Source organism: Budorcas taxicolor, chromosome 9 (assembly GCF_023091745.1).
Source record: "Budorcas taxicolor isolate Tak-1 chromosome 9, Takin1.1, whole genome shotgun sequence".
Lineage (NCBI taxonomy): Eukaryota > Metazoa > Chordata > Mammalia > Artiodactyla > Bovidae > Budorcas > Budorcas taxicolor.
In genome coordinates this window covers 95,053,324-95,070,450 of record NC_068918.1, presented here as the reverse complement: position 1 = coordinate 95,070,450, position 17,127 = coordinate 95,053,324, and the positions used below count along the sequence as shown (strand labels likewise).

The following is a 17,127-nucleotide window of genomic DNA, read 5'->3' as shown; positions in this document are numbered from 1 at the left end:
AGATGTGGTTGAGCCAAACTAACTCAGACCACTCTACCTCCTTATCCTGTGAGATGAAGTCTTTTCCTTACAGTTAAGAATATTAGAGTTTTCTGTTACCTGTAGCCCGAAGTACTGTGACTGTTCCAGCTTCTGTCCATGAAGGAATAATTACTACAGAACTGTCTCTTCCACTCTAAACAACAAGAAAACTAGATAAAAATATATGAAATTACCATTTTCAGACATTAGGCAATAGGAAGTGAAGGATGAAGATTCTTGAAGACTGATCTTTGATAAGATCAACTAAACTGATAAACCTTTAGCTAAATTGATCATGATAGAAAGGAGACATGGGTTACCCATATTAAGGATGGAAGAAATGGTACTGCAGATTTACTAACATTGAAGAGATTAAAAGGAGGCTATTTGAACACCTTTAGATGAGATGATGGAAAAGGCAATGGCACCCCACTCCAGTGTTCATGCCTGGAGAATCCCAGGGACGGGAGAGCCTGGTGGGCTGCCGTCTATGGGGTTGCACAGAGTCAGACACGACTGAAGTGACTTCGCAGCAGCAGATGAAGAAATTCCTTGAACCAAATGAATTACCAAACCTGAAGAACAAATAGAAAATCTGGGTAACTTTATATCTCTTAAACCCTATATTAAGTTGAATTTGTAAGTAAAAATATTCCAACGAAGAAAATTCCAGACCCTGGTGGTCTCAACTGGTGAATTCTATTCAAACATTGAAGACATTAATCCTACACAAACTTTCTGAAAATTAAAGACCAGGGAACATTTCTCTCCTTGGACCATTCATCTAGTGGCAGAAAGCAGGTCTGATTTCACTCTGGACCTCCAGCCCCTTGAGCGGTGAGTGGGTGAATGAATAAATGACTGAATTGGCCTTCTCATTGCCATGTGCTTTGGGTCTGGGAGTAGCCCCAGCTGTGAACTCTGATTGAGATAAGACAGTCGTGGTTTCCCATGTGCCTTGACAGTCTTTGGTTCAGTGGTGACCTATGACTTTGTTTAAGCCCATGAGAAATGCAGGTGGTGGTGGTGGGTCATTCCCTCACGTACTCAAGCTGTTATTTGACCTGAAAACAGCTACATTTCTTGCTTCAACTAACCTACCTATGTTAATAGGAACAGTTCCAACTACCACAAGAACAATTTATGGTTTATGATTGTTCCTGAAGTATTGAGACTCACCAACCATGCCCCTACGTACCTGGCAACACCTCCATGCATCCCTTTTGAGAGCAGTTTACAATCATTAGTGATGATTATTGAGAAACAGCCCTGGGCCCCATTCTATTTTCCTACGACAGAATAGAATTTTGAAAACGTCTCGATGGTGAGCCAGTGCTGTCCGCACTCCGGGTTTCCTGTGCGGTGGGGGAGGGGAGGGAGCAAGAATTAAAATGACAAGAAGGAAGGAAACTGTTGAAAAGCTCGAAAGTATGTCTTACATTTGGAGATTAGGAAATGTGCTGATGTGAAGGTGAAAGAACACTTGCCTAAATTTGTCCCCCATTTTTCTCCAATACTTAGGTTGTTTATTGGGGTCCCTTTCTCTCCAGACCATTTACTGGAGTAGGGCTTTGCAAAGCCGTTTCCTAGCAGCAGAGTGCAGAAGGCCCATTCACAGCACAATGGACGGGAAAGGAAAGAAAGAGCTCCGTTTGTTTAAACTGCCTCTGTCTTCATTCACAGCCTGATGTCCCTCCGCGTTGTGACACCCACAATGGCACTAAGGGAATCATTGTGACCGAAAACAAACCAAAACAGAATACGAGATGCTGAAATAAAAGAGTCACACAACAGTATTGCTAAAAGGAGTCTAAGTCATACAGCCGAGGTTTATGTTCGCTTTTGGCTATGCTGCCTATTGGCCGGTGTCTATAATGACCATTAGAGTTTAATAAACAAAAAGGTAAACGGGAACTTGTACATTTTTAAGTTGCTTCCACAAAGAGGATGAATATGCTGAAGGCTGTTTAATAGTCATTGGTCTTTGTTTGCACAACATTCGTGAGCCACCCTGGCACGTTGTGTTTATTTTCCTTGTAATACTCGTGCCCTGGCGGTGCCCATGTGGCCCAGCAGCGTCTCCCGCACAGTCGCCCCCGCCGGCTCCCACCCCCCACCGCCACCCCCAGCCCAGACCGACATCAGACGTTGCAGGAACCCACGCCCAGTTCAGCAGGCAACAGGTGGAAGGTTGAATAGCTTCACACGTTTTTCGGGAGGGGGTGGGGAGAAAGAGGAGAAAAAGGAGGGCGGGAGAGCAGGCTTTTGGGAGCCGATTTAAGGATTAGATCAGATGTTATTGCTAGTGAAAAATTAAACAGCCCGGTGCTCTGGGGACTGCAGATTAATATATTTAGTGGCTGTGCGCACAAAGGCCGCTCATTGTGGCCGCGTCTGAACGCCTGTGAATAGGACGGAACATATGCGGCCTGTCTCCGCAGGTGCCCACATCTGTTCCTGGGCGGGCAGATGCTCGCAGAAAGGAGGTGGGAGGCCGGGCAGGACGGCGCAGCCGCGCGGAGCCGCTCGGGTCCGGCGGGGACAAGCGGGCGGGGCGGAGTCCGGGCGGTTCCGGCCCAGCCTGCGCCCCGCCCCGCGGGCCGGTGATTGACGGGCGCCGGGACCGGCGACAGGTGCCCGCGACCTCCGGGTGGGGCGTGTCCCGGAGCGAGACCTCGGGCGGGCCCGGGTCCCTCTCGCCGCCCTTCCTTTTCCACCCGCATTGTCTGACACGGCCTCGGGCCGGCGACTCCCAGGTGGGGCCGCGCCTCGGTGCAGGTGACCGCGTGCGCCCCTGTGCCGCGCGCCCGGCGACCAGGGCTGGCCCGTCGACCTCGCCTTCCCAGCCCGCGCGCATGCCCCTGCGACGGGTGCCCGCCGCCGCCACCCACTCCAAGCCACCCTCTGGAGCGCCCACCGGCGCCGCACCCCCTCCAGGCAGCCCTCCGGGCAGCCCTCCGGAGCGCCTGGCCCGGCGCGTTCAGTCGGGGGCCGCTCGGGCGGGAGCGCGGAGCAGCTGCGCGGTCATCTGATCCTGACAAAGGCGCCCGGAGCCGCGCCAGGTAAACAGCGCTTTGTCATGGAGATGAGCGCGGACCGCCGGGCAGATGATCCCGGGGTCGGAGGAGCGGCCTCCGCGCCGCCAGCTGAGCCACGCGACCGCCTTTCTCATGCAAACCAGCGCATGCCTCCGCAACCCTGGCCCGAGCTGCGCCCCTGGGCATGGGGGTCTCCGCTCCGGACCACGTGGCCGGGCCGTCCTTCCACACTCGCCGCGGGTGGAAGGGAGGGCGGAGGGGAGGCCTCAAGTCCACTGGGTTTTCCCAGGGCTCTGTCCTCCGGTCCTCGTGGCCTCTGACCCGCGCCAACCTGCTGACCGCAGGTCGTGGCCCTGGGTGTCTGCGGGCCGCCCCTCCTCCGGGGAAATGCTCCTGCGAGGGCAGGGGAGGCCGAGCTGCGGGGCCTCCCTGGGCGTGCCGCGTACATTTTTATCCTCAGCGAGAGGGAAGCCTGGGAGCCTAAGTATAAACTAGATCGGCCCCTCTTTCCCGCCGTGGACCAATGGACGGCTCGGGTTACCGTGTATCTTCTGTAGAGTGATCCAGACGCAATGGAGTGATCAGGTGCGAACTCCGTGCTACATTGGAGTCAGTGTGTCTTGTAAATGTCCATGCGCCTCCGGGGTTCAGTCCTTAAGAAGTAAGGAAATATCTCTAACGGCTACCCGGCACGGGTGAGGTTTTACACACAGCTATCTCTAAGAGCTCCCTGGACGCCCAGCAAGCAGGCCAGTCCTCTGTTCCCCAAGGGCTGGACGATTCCAAACCTGTGACTGATGGAGACTGGGCACAGGGCATGTTGGTGGAGATGTGATACTAATACCAATTAATAAACTTGCTTTAGGTGCCCTTCATCATCTTCTTCTTTTTCAAGTAAGCTGGCATGTTTGGTCAACACCAGATTTGCTGCCTGGAAGTTTTTCATTTTCTTGTTCTGAACAAGGACCCTAATTCTTCTTAGGAATAAGAGAACTTGTCTGTTGGGTATACAGCATTCAGTTGGCCTAAGAAAACACAAACCCCCTCAAGTCTCCAGACTTGTTTACACAGAAAACTGAACCTGGGGCTGGCTTAGAGTCTGGAGCCTATTCCGGGCATTGTTCACTGCAATCTGCCCAGACCCTCCTCCCCCAGCCACAACCTCCACCACACATGTTCCGCAGGAACAGAACCTTTCTTTGGGCAAAGGGGATGGAAACAGGATTGGTTGACCACAGTGTCAGCTCACACTCTGCTGACAGCGGCATATTTAATTTGATAAAATGATGGTCATAAGCTTTCATTCCCATGAGGCCTAGTAAAAGGGTGGGTAAAATAATCAGGGTCTCCAACAAATAGAGATCTCAGTTGCAGTTGTTGTAGCTGTGGTTCTGATTATACAACTGAGCCTACCCTGGTCACTGGGGTCATTCAGGCTACAAGCTATGCATGCCTGGCAAAAATAAAACACCAACACCAGGCGGCAAATCCCTCTCTCCACTCCTGTGTCTGATATATCGGGTGCCTTCTAAGCCCTAATGAGCCTCACTTTGTACAGTAAATTTGCTGAGACATCAAAAAGTATTTAAAAGAAAGTTTTCTGCTTTTTCCTAATGAGCTAGGTGAGGATTTATGGAGTGTGGGGGAGGAGGGAATCTGGCTGCCACAGCCAACACGGGGCAAGTCTATTTAACATAGTCAAGCTTAAGCTCCCTCCTGCATTTAGGGGGTTCAGAGCGCTTAGTTGCGGGAGTATACAGACATGCAGTTAGGGAGTGAAAAAACGCCATTTGGTTCGGAGCAGATGGCTGGCTAGGGGGCTGATGGCGTCTAAAGGCGTGTCATCCCCCTTCAGCCTGAATCCCTAGGGGCTCCCCTTGTCTTCCCAATCAATGAAAATTAAAGAGCAAAGAAAGGGTGAATGGTTGGACCTCGAGTCTCTCTTTTGTTCATCTCAGCTACTGGTGTGCAGGAGTTAAACTACCACAGACTCCTATAGAAACACTGCAGTTAAACAGTCTCCCGTTAGCTCCACTTTGCAAGGAAGAGGGGGAGAGTGGCCAACGTGGAGGGGGGCAGAGAAGGAGGAGAAGATGGAGAGAGAACGGGAGGAAGAAAGTGGAGGGAAGAAGAGCGAGAGGAAGAGAAAGGACAAGAAAAGGGCTTTCTGCTTGATTTCCCCAATACAGAATCGCGTGGCATAAATTAAGCTGGAAAAGAATGAACGCTTTGGGCAGGATTCTGATGGATTTTACGATGCCTTTCAGTTCCGCTTTGCCGCTGTAATCGAGAAATCTGTGCCATGTCAATTTAACAAATACTTGATACTGAGGGGGGTTTGTTAAAGATTTGGGGCAAGTCTTCCCCCCACCCCAAGGTTTAAGCCCTTGCGCGTGGAACTTTTTATTTCCAGCTTTCTAAACAGTCATTCAAATGGGCCTGTTTCTCACTTCCATTTTCTAATTAAAAGGTTCCTGATATTTCATTTCTTGCTGAAATCTACTCTCAGTCTGGAAGCACAGAGGACTTAGATCTCATGTTCTTTTCTTTGCCCCTCCTGCTCCCAGAACCCTCTCAGCTCTCCGCACCCACCTCTCTCCCTCTCCTTTCTCCCTCCCTGCCCACCCCCCCGCCCCCCACCCAACGTGTACACACCAGCTTCCATGCATTAGGGAACAGAGTTCTGAGAAAGTAGCTTTCAGAGGAAACATGGACATCGTGAAAGAAGGATGCTGACACTAGGTGGCAAGATTAAATTAGGATTCGCGCTGGCCCAGCCCAGTGGCGATGCCGTGAGTCCTCACAAAGTCCCCAGCAGGCAGCCACACTGGGGCCGCCACCGTCGCGGGGCCACAAGGAGGTGTGGAGTTTCCATTTGTTCTGAGCCACAGTGTGGGGGGTTCTGGCGGGGTCCAAACCTGCCTTTCTCACCTCAGCCTTGGATTACATTACTTTTGATTAATTACTTGCTTCTCTGGCAGCAGTGGAAAACCTAAAATCTGTCCTGAAACTTGACAGGTATTTGGGAGCCTGTTGCCTACCAGCTGGAGGGATGACCTTGGAGGACTTCAGCTGACTACCGGTCTTTGAGGATTTTCCCTCTCCCTGGGCGGTAGGTGGTCACTGTGATCTCAACATCTGCCTCAATGAAAGTCACGTTTTGCCAGGACAGTGCAGTCCTTACGGAGAGGCCGGCTGCAGCACACCTACAGCGAGGCCGCAGTGACCGGGCGCCCTGTGCGGTACTGCTCATCAACGTGACCTTTACTCCACGCCCACACCTTTCACCCCGGATGACGGTGCCCCGGGTGTTGGGGGTGGGGGAGGTGGAAGCAGGAGCAGATAGGGGTGGGACAGAGACCTCAACGTGAGCCCTGCGCGAGGCTGGATGCCAGAGTGGGAGTCCCTGCCCCACCTTAATTCTGCACTGTGCCCGCAAGCTTGAAAACAACTTAAGATAGCGCATTGTGAGATAACGTGCGTTTTCGGCCCTCCCAATAAACTCATTTCCCTTAAAAAAAAATGAAAACAAAAGTTCTAGTGTCTGATGGACGTGTAAAAACCTAATAAGGTGATGGTTGTGCGAAGGTGGCGGGCTGGGGGGGCCAGGCTGGAGAGGCTGTAGAACATGTGCCGGACATTGTTGCAGAGGCCGCGGCGCGCGCGGAGGGGAGCTCTTTCTGTCTGCATTGTGCGGGGAGCAGGTGCGGTCTGCATTACCATACAGCTGAGCGCACAAAGAGCCACTGATTCAGCCGCGCACAATAACAGACCGCCTTAATGACAGCCACGCGAACAACTCACACCAAACTCACTTTTCACCAAACCGAGGGGGACCGAGGGGGGATGCCCAGGAGAAAGGGGCCGGAGGCCCGGGCGAGGTGGCGGAGGCCGCGAGCCGCGCCCAGAGGGGGGCGTGTGTGTGCGTGCGTGTGCGTGTGTGTGCGTGTGTGTGTGTGCGTGTGCGTGTGTGTGTGTGCGTGTGTGCGTGTTGGGGGTGGAGGGGGGGCGGCGGTTGGAGACGTCAGGATCCCCGGCGCTACCCGGACCCCGCCCCCAGCGGCGGCCGACCCGTGCGAGGACACCCCGAGCTCGAGGAAACGGGGTCCCCGAGGGCGCCGAGCTCACCTCTGCGTTTCCAGACGCAGAGTCGCTGCCCGGGAGGCGTCGGGGTGTCAGAGCTTCCCAAACTTCCCGAAACTGCCGTTGCCCTTTGGCCACCCTCTGCCCACCGCTCACACCCTCCCCTCCCTGCGCCCCGGTCCCCCGCCCCGGAGACTCCTCCTTAGGAAGAGACTGCCCGGGCGGAGGGGCGGCCCGCCGGGGCCTGGGCTTCCGACTTCCACTCCCCTCCCTGCACCGCCCCCCCGCACCCCCGCCCCGCAGGACCCGGCCGCGGCCGGAGAGGGGACGGAGGCGGGCGCCGCGGCGACCGGAGGGTTCCCAAGGCCAGACGCGGCCTCACCCGCCGGGCGGCTCTCGGCCGGGCTAGGGCGCAGCGCCGCCCCCGCGCGTCCCGGGCCTCCGCGGGCCTGCGGCCGGAGGGCAGCGCCGAGGAGCCCGGGCGGCGGCACCCGCCTCGGGCGCAGAGGGGATTCTTGCGGTGAACGTTTTGCAGGAATGTAAATGAGTGCGTTTCGGGCGGCGGGGGCTGGGGGCGGGGGCAGGGGAGGACCAGGGGCGGGGAGGGTGGGGGCGGGGAGGAGGGTTGCACATTTTACAGCTCACTGACCATTTGGCGATCCATTGAGAGGAGGGTTTGGAAAAGTGGCTCCTTTGTGACAGCTCTCGCCAGATTGGGGGGCTGCTCATTTGCATCTCATTAGCTATGCGGGCGGCCAGCGGGATATAAGGCGGCGGCGCCTGGAGAGCCCGAGCCCCTTCGCGCCCGCGGAACCCCGGCCGGCAGCGCACTGGACTCACAGCCCGGCGCGCAGCTTTCGCCTCGACCCGGTCCGGGACCCCGGGCGTTGACCTGGATGGCATTGGTTGGGTCCCCGGGAAAGATTCAGGTCCAGGGCGCTGCCGGGACCGCCGCCCCGGAGTGAGCCGGCCGGGCCGATCCTGCTCCACCGCCCCGGATTACCGCCTCGCGCGTGGGATTTCCAGACCGCAGCTCGATAAACGGACTCGCGAGGAGCCCTGCAGCTCGTTGGGAATCGGGCTGAATATCTGGACGCTTTCTCTCCCCTCTATCTTTCTTTCTTTCTTTTTTTTTTTTTTCCCTGCCAACAAGCTTGAGACAAAACCAGGAAGCAGACGACCCCTACCTACTTGCGCTTTGGAAGAAAGAGGGGAAAACCGAAAGTTGCCGCGCCAGGAGCTGCTTTCCGGAGAGACCCTCCCCCCCTTTTCTCTCGCGCATCCCCGGGGTCGCTGTCGCCTCCGCAAGGCGGACCTAAGGAACCTGGGCCTCCGAAAGAGCCGGAGCCGGACCCTTCAGGAGAGAAGTCCGCATTATCTCGGCCCGAGGCAGAGCGGCGGCGCTTTCCTGCCCGAGCTCCCGGGGACACCCTCCTCCTCCAGCGTCCCCTGACGACTTCGGAAGACAAGGCGGGGGGACGCGACGAGAGCCAGCGCCGCGGGCGGTGCACCATGGGCGGGCGGTGCGCCCTGGCCCTCGCCGTACTCTCGGCCCTGCTGTGCCAGGTAAGATGCCACGCGGGACCCCCGGGCCGCGCCGTCGAGTAGGCTGTCAGCCGGGCGCCCCGGCGGCCTGTCGCGTCGGGGGGCGGACCCCGGGGAGCAGGCCACGCGGGGGGCAGTGCCCAGGGCAGGACGCGGCCGGGCGGGCTCCCCGCGCCAGGCGCCCCACGCCCTCGGCTCGCCCGCAGGTCTGGAGCTCCGGGGTGTTCGAGCTGAAGCTGCAGGAGTTCGTCAACAAGAAGGGGCTGCTGGGGAACCGCAACTGCTGCCGCGGGGGCGCGGGCCCGCCGCCGTGCGCCTGCAGGACCTTCTTCCGCGTGTGCCTCAAGCACTACCAGGCCAGCGTGTCCCCCGAGCCGCCCTGCACCTACGGCAGCGCCGTCACTCCGGTGCTGGGCATCGACTCCTTCAGCCTCCCGGACGGCGCGGGCGCGGACCCCGCCTTCAGCAACCCCATCCGCTTCCCCTTTGGCTTCACCTGGCCGGTGAGCGCCGCACCTGCGGGCGCGGGGCGGGCGGGGAGGGCCGGGAGGCCCCGGCGCGGCGGGGGCGCAGGGCGGGGGGCGCAGGGGGGCCCGGGCCGGTGGGCGCCACGCTCTGCGGGGCCCTGGGGCGCAGCCTCCACGCCCGGGTGATTCACAGCCGGTGGCAGCGGCGAGGGGGTGTTGCGCGGGGTGACAGCCCGGGTAGAGAGAGGCGGAGAGGCCAAGGACCCGGGACGTTTCCGTGTCCGGTCTGCGCGCCGAGCCGCGGAGCTGAAAGGACCCCTTCACGTGGGAGAGTCCCAGTTCCGCAGCTCCTGGACCGGTCGGTTGTCAGTCGCCCTTGCAGCCTGGCAGCCCCCAGCGCCTCTCCCTGGCTCCTTCCCCTGAAGACTGCATACAAGCCCCTCCAGCCTGCTCCGCGGCCTGCTTTCTTTCCTTCAAACGCGATATCCTGTATTAACAGACTGAAAAAACCTATCAGGAAACCACTCTTGAAAGTTGTTCCATACGCTTAAGGAAAGTGAAATCAGGCATGCGAGGCACACAGACCCTCCCCACAACACGCTGCGAGCAGACCTGCAGCCACTGGGTTGCCCTGAACCCTTAGATTCTTCTGTAAACAGTTCTGGTTTGCCTTCTGTTCTTCCTCCAGGGAACCTTCTCTCTGATCATTGAAGCTCTCCACACAGATTCTCCGGATGACCTTGCAACAGGTAAAAACAATCCCCCCACACTCCTAAACTATGTGAACTGCTTCCCTAGTTAGTATGTATTTGACTTCAAATCTTCCCGGAAACAAGTGTCTACACCTTTCATTCTGCCAGTTCCTCTGGGAGGTCCAGGAGAAGGGTTAAGCCTCCCTGCCTGGCATCCTTTCCTTCTCCCCAATTCCCCAAGCCTCGGGGTTCTCGGCCAGAACCAACGGGGCGTCCCCTTTCTGCAGAGAACCCAGAAAGACTTATCAGCCGCCTGGCCACACAGAGGCACCTGGCAGTTGGGGAGGAGTGGTCCCAGGATCTGCACAGCAGCGGCCGCACGGACCTCAAGTACTCCTACCGCTTTGTGTGTGATGAGCACTACTTTGGCGAAGGCTGCTCCGTCTTCTGCCGCCCCCGAGATGACGCCTTTGGCCACTTCACCTGCGGGGAGAGAGGGGAGAAAGTCTGCAACCCTGGCTGGAAGGGCCAGTACTGCACAGAGCGTGAGTCCCCGGCAGGGAGGCCACTGCCCTCAGCTTGCTCCCCCAGGCCTGCACTCCTGAGCAGGGGGGCATATTCTCGGGGCTGCTGGGATCCTGCGATTTTAGCCCCAAGGAGACGTTCTGGGGGTAGTGGAAACTGGGCCAGGGAGCCAGAGAGATTAGCTGAGACCTCACAGTCAGCCAGAGGCGGGTTGGGGTCGACTCAGACGTTGTAACTTCCGCAATGGGAAGCTGCCTTTCTTAATCAGGGAGGATTTTGGACACAGGGCCAGGGGTCAGGAAGTAAGCCAAAGGGAAGGGAGGGAGGAAGGAAGGGAGGAACAGAGAGGAGGCTGTGTGCAGGGCATGCTTTTACCAAAGGAGTTCTCTTTGCGAGACAGCGTCTCATTGAAGAGCGCTTCATTCTCTCCAGAGTTGGTGTGCTCGGCCTCTCTGCAGAGCCAGTGTATTTAAAAGCATCCCACTGTCTGTGACGGTTCCCCTTGTCGGGACGGGAGTCTGCTAGCTCGGCCGGGGAGGGGCCCGCTTGCCCTGTTGTGGGTGCTCGCAGAGCGCGCTGCCCGGGAAGGGACTCCGGCCCGGCCTGCCCACAGCACTGTGTTCTCATGGGCGCAGGCCACGGGACTCCTGGGCCTACTTCAGCTGGGCCCCAGGTGCCTCACTGCCCCCCAACTCCAGGTCTCCCCAGAGCCGGGTGGGGAGCCCCCAAGAAACCCCAGGGCGTCTTCCTCCTGCCCAGAGCCCAGGAACCTTCTCCTGTAGGGTAGAACCTCTCGCTGGGAGGTGCACTTTCTCAGTTCTGATTTGATCCTGTCTCCAGCGTCATGGTTGCTCAGCCCGCTCAGCTTTCGGCTCCTTTGAGCTCGCCTTGGCCCGAGCTGGCTCTGTTGTCCTGAAAACTTGTGGGGCGGCTCGTTAATGAGTCTCCACTCCAGGAGAAGGAAGCCAGCCCGGAGCCTCAGCCACCAGGCTCCCCCCTCTCTGGGACCTCAGGCTTGCCTGCTGCCTCCCTCCTGGCTACCCGCCCTCTCCTTCGCCGTGGGGTAGCCATAAACTTAAACTTTTTTCTTCTTATTCAAACACTGGAGTCTCTCCCTGCCCCCAGCTCGCGCGTGCCATCGATTAGATCTCCTCGGGGATAGGTGGCTGGGACGCACGCCTGTTCCCATTGGCGGAAGGGTGCACGTGCGTGCGTGCGTGCATGCGTGTGTGTGTGTGTGTGTGTGTGTGTGTGTGTGTGTGTGCATGCTAGGGGTGTGTGTGAGGGGTGGGGCATGGGGTGTGAGGGGAGGCTGGTATTGTTGCACTGGGGCAGCTGCTGGGAGAGGACAGACAATAGAGCAGCTGTCTTGCCCTGGTACTCTGCATACCAGCTGTCCACCCTTATCTACACACACACTTTCTGGGTATTAAGAGGTGGAGCTTTGTGCATAGAATTGGGAAGTGGGGGAGGAGGAGGGGGAAGGACTTCTGACCCTCTCTTAGAAGAAAAGGGGCCTGTGGGGGTGGGGGCTTCCGAGCTCTTTTGTCCTTGAGCTGCTGTGTTAAGCAGAATGCTCCTCTCGCTGAGTAAAGTCCGATGCCAGGGCCGGTGGGCTCCCTGGCTCGCTGGGGACAGCTCGTAGCCCCCTCATGCTGGAAGCACTCTGGTGGGCTTGACCCTGTGCCTTTTCCTCCTGCAGCCATCTGTTTGCCAGGGTGCGATGAGCAGCACGGATTTTGTGACAAGCCAGGGGAATGCAGGTAAGTTTGCAAAAGTTGCATTTTTCTCTCTTTTTCTTGTTGTCCTTTCACACCTAGTGTACTAGCAACGTGTCTCTAGATGACCCTTTGAAAAACGAAGGTAAGGTCAGCTGCTTGCCGGGTTGGGGAGCTGTTTTTCTGGTGTTTCTACTTAATACATACCTGGACAGTTTTTGGATCAAGGTAGTCATTCACCTACGGAGAAGGCGATGGCACCCCACTCCAGTACTGTTGCCTGGAAAATCCCATGGACGGAGGAGCCTGGTGGGCTGCAGTCCATGGGGTTGCTAAGAGTCGGACACGACTGAGCGACTTCACTTTCACTTTTCACTTTCATGCATTGGAGAAGGAAATGGCAACCCACTCCAGTGTTCTTGCCTGGAGAATCCCAGGGATGGGGGAGCCTGGTGGGCTGCCGTCTATGGGGTCGCACAGAGTTGGACACGACTGAAGTGACTCAGCAGCAGCAGCAGCAGCAGTCATTCACCTAAGCTACTCAGTGGCTGTGGAACTTGCAGATGATATTTTAAAAGAATTAGCAGAGAAAAGGAGAGTATTTAGTAGGTTAGAATCACCTAGAGATGCTGCCCTGGTTGACCCTCATGCCCAGAGTCAGACCCTCTGAGGCAGGACGGAGCTGTCCTTGGGGTTTAGAGATCCCAAGGGCTGCCCAAGCCTCGTTGAGGACCAGCAGCGCTGATGCTGTTGGCGGTGATGTCTTGTGCGCGGGGAAGGAGCCATGTGAGCCCAGCAGCGCGCACTGACCCTCCTCTCTCCTAAGGTGCAGAGTGGGCTGGCAGGGCCGGTACTGCGACCAGTGCATCCGGTACCCAGGCTGTCTCCACGGCACCTGCCAGCAGCCCTGGCAATGCAACTGCCAGGAGGGCTGGGGGGGCCTTTTCTGCAACCAGGGTAAGCATCCGCCCCCGCAGCCTGCCCGCCTGGGCTCGGCCACAGGCGAGGCTGCCTCCCGCATCTCTCCTCCTCTCCCCGCCTCCACCCTCACAGACCTCAACTACTGCACACACCACAAGCCCTGCAGGAACGGGGCCACCTGCACCAACACGGGCCAAGGGAGCTACACGTGCTCGTGCCGGCCTGGGTACACGGGGGCCAACTGCGAGACGGAGGTGGACGAGTGCAGCGTCGGGCCTTGCAGGAACGGAGGGAGCTGCACGGTGAGTCCAGCCGCCGCGGGCGGTCCCGCCGGGCCGGGAGCCCTGGTCTGAGGCAGACTGTGTGGGTCCTTGGGAGCGACTAGGAAAGCTTTCTTCGTCTTCTCCGTTACTCAGGACCTTGAGAACAGCTACTCCTGCACCTGCCCACCCGGCTTCTACGGCAGGGTCTGCGAGCTGAGTGCCATGGTGTGTGCCGACGGCCCCTGCTTCAATGGGGGCCGGTGCTCCGATAACCCGGAGGGCGGGTACACCTGCCGCTGTCCTGGGGGCTTTTCTGGCTTTAACTGTGAGAAGAAGATGGATTCCTGCAGTTCCTCGCCTTGTTCCAATGGTAAGGGGGCTGCCTGACCCACCTGAGACTTTGTCCAGGGGTCCACACTGATGAGAAGCGTGTGGGTTTAGTTTCAAGCTGAGTTCATCACTGTGAGCTGCCTCGAGTCTCAGAAGCCCTTTTGTCTGAACAATGAGAAACTTCACAGAAGTCTTACCCTTGAGCCTGGAAACACCCAGGGGGCTGGAAAGGCAGGCAGGAGTGTTCCTTCCCTGCAGGACCTGCTCGGGCGGAGATGCAGTGACTCGATTGCAGTCCTGCGGCTCCTCAGGTGCTCGAGACCCCAGTGTCCATGGGCCCGCCTTCACGACAGCCCAGCCGCTGCATGTTTGGGGGCCAGCCCAACTCCGCTTGGTCTCGAGGCAGAGCCGGCTAGTGAGGCTGCGTGATCTCCACGAGTGGGAGGGATGCCCCACGGAAACTCATGGGTGGGGAAGCAGGGCCCAGACAGCCTGGACCATCTCGGGCGCGTCTGCACTGGACGTGACCGTGGGCAAGAGAGGGACGGTCTCGCTCTGCTCTCCGTGTGCCCCACAGGCAGTGCTGGGGCCGAGCTCTCTCTCCGGCTTGTTTCCAGCCATTGAACAGTATGCACTGGACGCTTCATCTTTAGAGGAGACCAGGCAGGGTCGTCAGACTTGGCTCTGGAAAGACAAAGACCCATCCCTAGCCCCTCCCTGCGTTTCTTCTCTTCTCTTTCTTTCTGTTTCAATTCTTGCTCTTCACTAACTGAAGCCACGGCAAGTGCACCACCCTCTTTAAGCCTTGGTTTCCTCATCTGTGAACTGGGTCCTCCGCTGGCTTGCTGTGAGGATGAATTCAGCAGTGCAGGCGAAGCGCTTTGCTCGGTGCATGTCAGGAGGTGTCAGCCTGTATTTTCTACATAATTTGTGGGTTTTGACCAGAACCCCGCCCCTTGCCCACCCCTGCCGTGGGCTGGCATGTGCCGCGGGCTGCCTCAGTGCTGGCCTCTGTCTGGTCCCCCGCCTCTGCTCTGGTGTGTGGCCCGGTGGCAGGGGCAGCAGATGCTCCAGGATGCCCCCGGTGACGAGCTGCCACGCTGTCTGTGCCCCAGGTGCGCAGTGCGTGGACCTCGGCGACGCTTACGTCTGCCGCTGCCAGGCCGGCTTCTCTGGGAGGCACTGTGACGACAACGTGGACGACTGTGCCTCCTCCCCGTGTGCCCACGGGGGCACCTGCCGGGACGGCGTGAACGAGTACTCCTGCACCTGCCCCCCCGGGTACACGGGCAGGAACTGCAGTGCCCCCATCAGCAGGTGCGGGCACGCGCCCTGCCACAACGGGGCCACCTGCCACGAGCGGGCCTTCCGCTACCTGTGCGAGTGTGCCCGGGGCTACGGGGGCCCCAACTGCCAGTTCCTGCTCCCCGAGCCGCCCCCGGGCCCCGTGGTGGTGGACCTCACGGAGCAGTACGTGGAGGGCCAGGCCGGCCCACTCCCCTGGGTGGCCGTTGGGGCGGGAGTGGTGCTGGTCCTCACACTGCTGCTGGGCTGTGCCGCCACGGTGGTCTGCGTGCGGCTGAGGCTGCAGAAGCGCCGGCCCCCTGCAGACCCCTGCCGGGGGGAGACGGAGACCATGAACAACCTGGCCAGCCGCCGGTGCGAGAAGGACGTCTCCGTCAGCGTCATCGGGGCCACGCAGATCAAGAACACCAACAAGAAGGCAGACTTCCATGTGGAGCCCAGTGCGGAGAAAAATGGCCTCACAGCTCGAGACCCCGCCGTGGGCTACAACCTGCTGCAGGGCCTCAAGGGCACCACAGCCACAGCGGAGCCCCATGGCAAGCACGATGCCAAGTGCCAGCCCCAGGGCTCTGCGGGGGAGGAGAAGGGCACCCCGACACTCAGAGGGTGAGTGCTTCGGCCTGGAGGAGGCACATGGGGAGGCCAGCTGGTCAGGGGGCCAGCTGGAGAGGGTGCCCCGACACCCGAGGGATGAGCAGGACAGGCTGGGAATGGGGGCCATCCCGGGGAGGGCACCCCGACACCTGAGGGATGGGCAGGACAGGCTGGGAAGGGGGGCCTTCCCGGGGAGGGCGCCCCGATACCCGGGGGATGGGCAGGACAGGCTGGGCAGGGGGACAAGCTGGAGAGGGCGCCCCGACACCCAAGGGATGGGCAGAACAAGCTGGGCAGGGGGGCCAGCTGGAGAGGGCGCCCCGACACCCAGGGGATGGGCAGGACAGGCTGGGCAGGGGGGCCAGCTGGAGAGGGCACCCCGACACCCGAGGGATGGGCAGGACAGGCTGGGCAGGGGGGCCTTCCCGGGGAGGACACCCCGACACCCGGGGGATGGGCAGGACAGGCTGGGCACAGGACAGGCTGGGCCGGGGGCCCAGCTGGGTGTGCTCCTCCAAGCTCTGGTCGTTTTCCTGTTCACAAAGGTGCCCACGTGTTGACTGTGGCTCTTTAATTTTCCTCTAGTGGAGAAGCGTCTGAAAGAAAAAGGCCAGACTCTGTGTACTCTGCTTCAAAAGACACAAAGTACCAGTCGGTGTACGTCATATCCGAGGAGCAGGACGAGTGTGTCATCGCAACTGAGGTCAGAGTGGGCTTGCGGGGCCCGCCTGCAACCGGGGAGCCAGAACTGGGCCTCCGGCCGCACTAACCTCCCCCGTCTCCTGGGTCCTCTAGGTGTGACGTGGAGGTGACGGGGCAAGTTCCGTTCCTGCAGAACAAGGAACTTCCGAGCCCCGACGATGCTGCTGGGAGGAGCGGACGTGCTCCTGACTGCTGCTGGAAGCCAGGTCCTCTTCCTGCCGGGGGCGGCGGGCGCTCCCGCAGCCGCTGCTCTGCCTCTAGGACGTTCCCATTGCACTATGGACAGTTGCTTTTAAAAAATATATATTTAAATGAATGGACTTGATCACTACGTAAGAAGCACGCACTGCCTGAAGTGTATATTTTGGATTCTTATGAGCCAGTCTTCTCTTGAATTAGAATCACAAACACTGCCTTTATTGTCCTTTTTGATACTAAAATGTGTTTTTCTAGGTGGAAAAAATGTGCGTTATTTTTTGGACTTGTAAAAATATTTTTCATGATATCTGTAAAGCTTGAGTATTTTGTGATGTTCATTTTTTATAATTTAAATTTTTGGTAAATATGTACAAAGGCACTTCGGGTCAATGTGACTATATTTTTTTGTATATAAATGTATTTATGGAATATTGTGCAAATGTTATTTGAGTTTTTTACTGTTTTGTTAATGAAGAAATTCCTTTTTAAAATATTTTTCCAAAATAAATATTATGAACAACATCCAGAGGTGTGCTTACTCACCCCTCCTCCAAGCGGACTTGTGATCACCCACACTCGTCTAAGACCCTGAGGACAGACGCGGCCTCTGCTCTTTGGGTAGTTTCGTTGGATTGATGATGGGCAACTTCCCTCACTCCTTTGCCCCTCCAAGAGCCCTCCAGGAGTTGCCATCAGGACGAAGAAGGGGCAGGTGCCTTGCTGCA

At 58.2% G+C, this 17,127-nt stretch overlaps 1 protein-coding gene across 2 annotated transcripts; it reads left to right on the top strand.

The window, feature by feature from the left end:
• Window positions 1-8,614: 8,614 nt before the first annotated feature.
• Window positions 8,615-16,678, top strand: DLL1 (delta like canonical Notch ligand 1). 2 transcript variants are annotated; one of them, XM_052645603.1, is made up of 11 exons: window positions 8,643-8,708; window positions 8,894-9,190; window positions 9,843-9,903; window positions 10,134-10,391; window positions 12,074-12,134; window positions 12,916-13,046; window positions 13,143-13,312; window positions 13,427-13,643; window positions 14,719-15,514; window positions 16,088-16,205; window positions 16,298-16,678. In XM_052645603.1, the coding sequence occupies exons 1-11, from the start codon at window positions 8,655-8,657 to the stop codon at window positions 16,301-16,303; spliced, it is 2,169 nt and encodes a 722-aa protein (XP_052501563.1). In that variant the 5' UTR covers window positions 8,643-8,654; the 3' UTR covers window positions 16,304-16,678. The 2 variants fall into 2 exon arrangements, with proteins under 2 accessions (XP_052501564.1, XP_052501563.1); XM_052645604.1 differs by lacking the exon at window positions 8,894-9,190 and having other exon boundaries at window positions 8,615-8,708.
• The last annotated feature ends 449 nt before the right edge of the window (window positions 16,679-17,127 follow it).